Here is a 6,569-nt window from a genome sequence, read left to right on the forward strand (position 1 = left end):
ATCACAATTCTAATTTACATGAAGGAATTAACTTACAAAATCCTGCTCAGTAACAATAAGAATAGGAGGCGTGAAGCAAAAAATGTTAATGTTGGGCACCTCTTTTCTGGTGCCATGTAGGTATACAAAAAATGTACATGAATGTTTTTGCAAATAAATGTTCAGCTCTAATGAGCCACATTGTGATTATGTGCTGCCCTGATCAGTCCAGAATTCAGGCTGTGAGTAGGAAAGTGAGAGTAGTTGTGGTGTAAAAGGTGGTGGAAATTCATGCAAACAAGCTTTGATAGAACCAAAGATGTGCGTTTCTTCCAGGACCCTAAAGTGTACGTCCAGACCACCCTGGACGTCCATAAGAAGTACAACGCTTTGGTCATGTCTGCCTTCAACAATGACGCCGGCTTTGTGGCAGCACTCGACAAGGTCAGTAATCACTTTGTGACGTAAACTTTTTCTTCTTCATTTTTCAGGTGTGAGTCTAATGTGGCTGTTCTGTTTTTTTCACAGGCGTGCGGTCGCTTCATCAACAATAACGCCGTCACCAGGATGGCACAGTCATCCAGCAAATCCCCTGAACTGCTGGCCAGATACTGCGATTCTTTACTGAAGAAGAGGTAGGTGATTAGGAATCAGTAAGGTTTCCTAGTACTACACCCTTGTTCCGTGGGCTGCAGGCCGCTAGCTTGCATAACATATCTGAGGTGGATGGGGCAGCGAGACTATGAGCAAGGCAGTCGAAAAAGCATTTCTCCTTCTGTATGTGATAACTCTCATTGGACATGATAGCAGATCCTTCACCATCCTAAATATTCAGGTCTCATTGTTGTTATTCTTTTTAAAGATATCCAGGTATTTATTATTTTTTTAATCCTGAAAAACTTAAATTTGATGAAACGGATCAGTATGCAGAATCCTAAGAAATGCCCTTCTGTAGTTGACAAAACAATATCCACTCAAGATCACATGTGCCTCACGGTCATCGTCTTCCCACGGCTGTTTTCAAGCTTAATAACGAACAGGATGTTTTTGAAACAGGAAGTCCTGAAAGTGTTTAGAATAGTATATAGTTTGACCAGCTACAGTTTCATTTCATCTGAGGAAACAGACAGTGGCGAATACAGATTAACGCTTGAGGGACACTAACTATAGGTCACACTGTAGCAGTTTTCTCTTGACTTTCTGTCAGGCAAGCAGAGCTGTTCTCATTACCTGACACTTTCATAAACTCTTTATGTGTCTGTTTTCAATTCAGCTCTAAAAACCCAGAGGAGGCAGAACTGGAGGACACACTTAACCAAGTGGTGAGATACTTTGTCCTGTGTTTTTGCACAAATTGTACACACAGACCATATGTTTTTATTCACATTGTAGCAGCAATTGTACAGGAAAAGTCCCTTATTGTATACCACTGACCTGCTTATTAATGTGCATTCTGTTGGCGGCACAGGACTGTAGTTAGCAGTAAAGATCACTTGTTTTTGTTACATATGAAAGAAGTACAGTTGTGAAACAGTCATCTGTGTTGATTTTGCCTTCTTTGTCAAATAGTTTTTTGGCACCATATGATAACTGGTCTTTGTTTCAAATTCATGGATCTCTAAATGCATTTCTTAAAGCGTTTTTATTGTAGATAAATGAAAAATAGAGAATGTGTACATAACAGAGGATGATGAAGATCTTAAATCCTTCTTTATCGATAAAATACATTTACACACATGCATTTTTGTGCCAGTACGTATGCAGTCATGTACTAATATGTGTACTAAGGTTAGTAGTATGCCGTATTAATTTTTGTCTTTCCTCTTTCAGATGGTCGTGTTCAAGTACATTGAGGACAAAGATGTTTTCCAGAAGTTTTATGCTAAGATGTTGGCCAAACGTCTGGTCCACCAGAACAGTGCCAGCGATGACGCTGAGGCCAGCATGATCTCCAAACTTAAGGTGTGACTCACACCAGCCAGTGCTATCATCACATACTAACAGACAGCACAGAGCTTAAAACATCCACAATAACACTAAACTGTCAGGTTCTACATCCTGGCAGATTGAAAACCTCAGACTGAATCTGGTTTTGTTGTTGTTCTTTTGCAGCAAGCCTGCGGGTTCGAGTACACGTCCAAACTGCAGCGAATGTTCCAGGACATCGGAGTCAGTAAAGACCTGAACGAGCAGTTCAAGAAACACCTGACCAACTCTGAGCCTCTGGACTGTAAGTAAACACACACACACACACACACCCAGTCCCTCTCTCAGGTATCTCTCTGATGCTCTTATGAAGACCAGATGGTTGTCTTCATCTTCTAACCACTCTTCACGTATCTGCAGTTCACTGATGTGTTCACTGTGATTTCAACTGAATCAAAGCTTTTAAATGGAGCAGGAATTGTGTTTGTCACTTCACTTTACATTCAGAGTTGTTGTCTGGGTTCCCACTCCAATGTTTATGCCACTGTTTTGTTATCAAGAGTAAAGAAGTGAATGCATGGTTATATGAGAGGATGTTTTTTTGGCAAATAAATTCTATTTGTGTGTGTGTGTGTGTTATTGTTTTGGAGCTTTTTTTATATTAATGCAGCTAGTTGTGTTCATCAGACACTGGGATGACTCAGACTTGATTGCACTTTAAATTTACCGTTAAATGTACCATTTACTTTAACATGCTGAACTCTGCTGTTTCAAAGTGATAAACTGATGTGTGTCTTACAGTGGATTTCAGTATCCAGGTTCTCAGCTCAGGGTCGTGGCCTTTTCAGCAGTCCTGCACCTTTGCTCTGCCTTCTGAGGTAAGACTAATTCACTGGATGAACTGCTTATTTTTCAACCCAGTTCTTACTGTGCAGAGTAGAGGTTTTATGAAGTAGATGCATCTGAAATAACAATCACGTAAGAACAAAAACCATTAAAAACACAAAAGCATCCAGGAGGTAAAGCTTTTTTCCATAGTTATTATTCATAAATTTGACCCCCTGCAGTTTATTGAGTGAACGACAGTCATTTCAGGGCAGTTGGAGACTTCAATGTGGAGATGATGTGGGTTTGAGAAGCACTGCTCTGAACTCTGTCGCTCTTTCTGTGCAGCTGGAACGAAGCTATCAGCGCTTCACGGCTTTTTACGCCAGCAGACACAGCGGCAGGAAGCTGACTTGGCTCTATCACCTGTCCAAAGGAGAGCTGGTGACCAACTGCTTTAAGAACAGGTACACAGTGTTTTCAAGGAGTTAGAGCTCACAGGTCGAGGGCGAGGCGTGTCGTCATGACAGCGTATCAACCTTTCAGCTGTCTTATCAGTTTATGTTGGACTGGATGAGACAGACTGAAGGGTTGCTTGATTGTGTGCTTTTGTGCTCTGTATTGATTGTAAGCCCATACTGCTAACTTCACCTTTTCACGTAAGCATTAGACTTAAAACTGGCTGATTATGAGAAAATGCATCAATGCTTGAGAACTTAAAAACAAAACAAAAAAAAAAAACCTTAAAAACAGCTACAGCAACCAGTCATTTTCCACTAATGCTGATAGCATTTTCACTGACTGATCTGTATTTCGGTATTCCAGTTAAATAATAATAAAAACTGAAACTAAACTAAACTAAACTAAAGTGCTTAAACAGCCAGAACATAATGGGTCAGTGTCAAAAAAAAGGATTGTAGCACAGACAAATGTGATTCTGCATATTCTTCACACTGGTTTGGAGTAGTTGGAGTTTAAAAAAAAAACCAACTAAACAAAAAACCCTTTTCCTCTTTCTGTCTGTGACGACTTTCCCATATGTGAAGCACGTTTGTCAGATATGTGAACCAGTGAGCAGCTGTGAGGAACAGGCCGTGCAGTTGGAATCACTTTCACACTGAGCCTCTTGTTGTGGGTTGCTGCTGTTTGCAGGTACACACTGCAGGCCTCCACCTTCCAGATGGCCATCCTGCTGCAGTACAACACAGAGGACAGCTACACCGTCCAGCAGCTCACCGACAGCACACAGATCAAAACTGTAAGCACCACATTGGAATAACACAATCTCACAAACCGTGATCAGGTTAGGATTGTTTCCACCTTGTGGGACAACATGATGGGTTTGTAAGTGCAGCCTTCCACACAAGCTGTCTGTGTTTTTTACGTTGTACAGAAAAAAAGAAATGTTCAACTTCTCCTCTAACTGACACCTTCTATTTGCAGGACATTCTGGTTCAAGTTCTGCAGATTTTGTTAAAATCAAAGCTGCTGGTGAGTGAAACAAACTGTTTTCTCAGTTACACTTTTCATTTGATCAGTTTTGTACTTCTGAAGACAGTAGTGATGATTGATTGGGGAAATGCTGCTGATGTTTTCTGTGGTGATTGTGTTTCATTTTGCCCTTCCCTGCCAGTCTCCTCGTGACTTCACATCATTTGACATGCGTAGATTTTTTTTTATAAAATGGGCAGCGGAGTTCACGCACTAACCAGTGACACTGGTGTATCAGTGGCTTCACCTTGTTGAGAGGAGACTAACATCTTTGACTCTCAGCGACAGCATTGCTGAAAACACCAGCAGTTTGAAAATCAATTAGAGAGAAAACAAACCTGACAGATATTTGTTATTCTCAGTCTGAACACCAGAGGGCGCAGAACGAGGGGTTTAATTTCTAGGCCGAAAATTCTTATGTTATTGTCAAGAATATATAACCAGCTCCCCTCACATCTCCTCACTGCTGGAGGATAAACTTTTCCCCAACTTGCATTTAACCAGCATGTGAAGTATTTAGTTTTTACTGGTGGTTTGCATTAGTCTGTGATTGTTGAGATGCTGCAGTGACTCAATGTGTTTGTTGTCAAAAGTTAACTTTGTTTGAAAATTAGCATTCGGATCACTCACGTTAGCTGCCTCCATTATGTGCGCCCTTCAGGTGATGGAGGACGAGAACGCCAACGTGGATGAGATGGATTTCAAACCCGACACCGTCATCAAACTTTTCCTCGGATACAAGAAGTGAGAAACTTACTTGCTTTCCTGTTTTCATGCCACACAAGCACATTCACCGCAGATGTCTTGATGCAAACTAATGTGTCTTACAGTCTTGATAGACCTGATGCTGGACATTTGGTTCAGCTCACTTTATTTTGTATTTCTTTTTCTAATCACCACAGTAAGAAACTGAGAGTGAACATCAACGTCCCAATGAAGACAGAGCAGAAACAGGAGCAGGAAACAACACACAAGAACATCGAGGAGGATCGAAAGCTCCTTATTCAGGTGACCGCTTACACTTGAACACAGCATTTTTAAAAGGTGTCCCCTTTGTCTTTACCTTCACTGTCAAGAGTTCCCCAAGGCTGGTGTTTTGTGAAAGTTTTCAGATGTCCTATTGCTTCCATCTGCAAATTTACAAGTTATTTGTTGCTATGAAATGTAATTGTAGCATCGATTCAACAAGAACCACAGTGCAGTCAGTGTTCTTTGCATGGAAATATATATTTATAATAAATTTTTCTTGATGAACTGTAAACTGTGCTGTTGGAATACGTCCAATGTTTGTTGAACAAACAGGGAAATGTTGCCTCACATTGTGTTTGGGTTTTAGTCCCTTGTGTTGACTTAGTATTGATGGTGTGTGTGCATGCGTGTGTGTAGGCTGCCATAGTGAGGATCATGAAGATGAGGAAGGTCTTGAAGCATCAGCAGCTTCTGGCTGAAGTCCTGAATCAGCTGTCGTCCCGATTCAAACCGAGAGTCCCCGTCATCAAGGTAGGACGCACACACTTTAACCAAACGTTATGTTCAGGACTGTTTTGTTTTGTTTTTTTTGTTTTTTTTAAGATGTAAAATTTCAGTAGGAACCAGTGAGCTTTGGACCTGAGAGTCACAGACAGGAAGTCAAAAGTACTGGGAGACGGTTTGCGTCAGCATAAGCCACATGTATCTAAAACCACTGGTGCGGATTTTATTTTGTGCTCCCGTTTGTGTGTGTTTCTGTGTTCCTCGTTTCATGCCTGGGTTTTGTCTCCCCCTTCTGGACAGAAATGCATCGACATCCTGATAGAGAAAGAGTACCTGGAGCGAGTGGACGGTGAGAAGGACACGTACAGCTACCTGGCCTGAACGCCACCCGCCGGCTCTCCTCAATTTTATTTTTATTTGTTATCTTATTCTTTTTTTTTAAATTGTATGTCTGAGTAATAAAGTGAGGATCCCTCTGAGTGGCGGACATGTTGTGAGTGTGTCGCTGACCATGTGACCGCCTTGATATGACAACCAACCACCAACCTGAGGAGGGTGTGAACTTTCTGCTCTCACTTCAGTGACGAAGGAATAAACCCCTCCTATCGAGACTGGGAAACCCCATCTACACTCACGCTTGTCCCGTCCCATCTGTAGGACTCAAACACACGCACACACACACACACACACACATACATACACTTCCTTGTTGTCATATTGTAAATACCCACAGACTCTTAAGAGGGAAAAACCCCAAACCCCACTCCCTTCTTTACATAGCGCAAATGTAATGAATTAGCCTACAGCCAATCAGAGGAGAGCCACATCCAAAGGTTTCTGCATGCTACTGCCTACCTGCACCACAGTGACTACGA

At 41.6% G+C, this 6,569-nt stretch overlaps 1 protein-coding gene across 2 annotated transcripts in view; it reads left to right on the forward strand.

Moving 5' to 3' along the window:
* LOC124049514 (cullin-1) overlaps window positions 1-6,173 on the forward strand; it is a 29,115-nt gene extending 22,942 nt beyond the window's left edge. For both annotated transcript variants that reach the window (XM_046371244.1, XM_046371243.1), the window contains 13 exons: window positions 316-423; window positions 508-614; window positions 1,253-1,301; window positions 1,810-1,941; window positions 2,092-2,209; window positions 2,707-2,783; window positions 3,079-3,197; window positions 3,883-3,988; window positions 4,174-4,221; window positions 4,883-4,965; window positions 5,124-5,229; window positions 5,608-5,721; window positions 5,995-6,173. In XM_046371244.1, coding sequence (XP_046227200.1) covers window positions 316-423; window positions 508-614; window positions 1,253-1,301; window positions 1,810-1,941; window positions 2,092-2,209; window positions 2,707-2,783; window positions 3,079-3,197; window positions 3,883-3,988; window positions 4,174-4,221; window positions 4,883-4,965; window positions 5,124-5,229; window positions 5,608-5,721; window positions 5,995-6,075 — 1,248 coding nt within the window. In that variant the 3' untranslated portion in view covers window positions 6,076-6,173. The remainder of the gene's footprint in view (window positions 1-315; window positions 424-507; window positions 615-1,252; window positions 1,302-1,809; window positions 1,942-2,091; window positions 2,210-2,706; window positions 2,784-3,078; window positions 3,198-3,882; window positions 3,989-4,173; window positions 4,222-4,882; window positions 4,966-5,123; window positions 5,230-5,607; window positions 5,722-5,994) is intronic.
* The last annotated feature ends 396 nt before the right edge of the window (window positions 6,174-6,569 follow it).

The sequence above is a fragment of the Scatophagus argus genome, chromosome 18 (genome assembly GCF_020382885.2).
Source record: "Scatophagus argus isolate fScaArg1 chromosome 18, fScaArg1.pri, whole genome shotgun sequence".
NCBI classification, from domain to species: domain Eukaryota; kingdom Metazoa; phylum Chordata; class Actinopteri; family Scatophagidae; genus Scatophagus; species Scatophagus argus.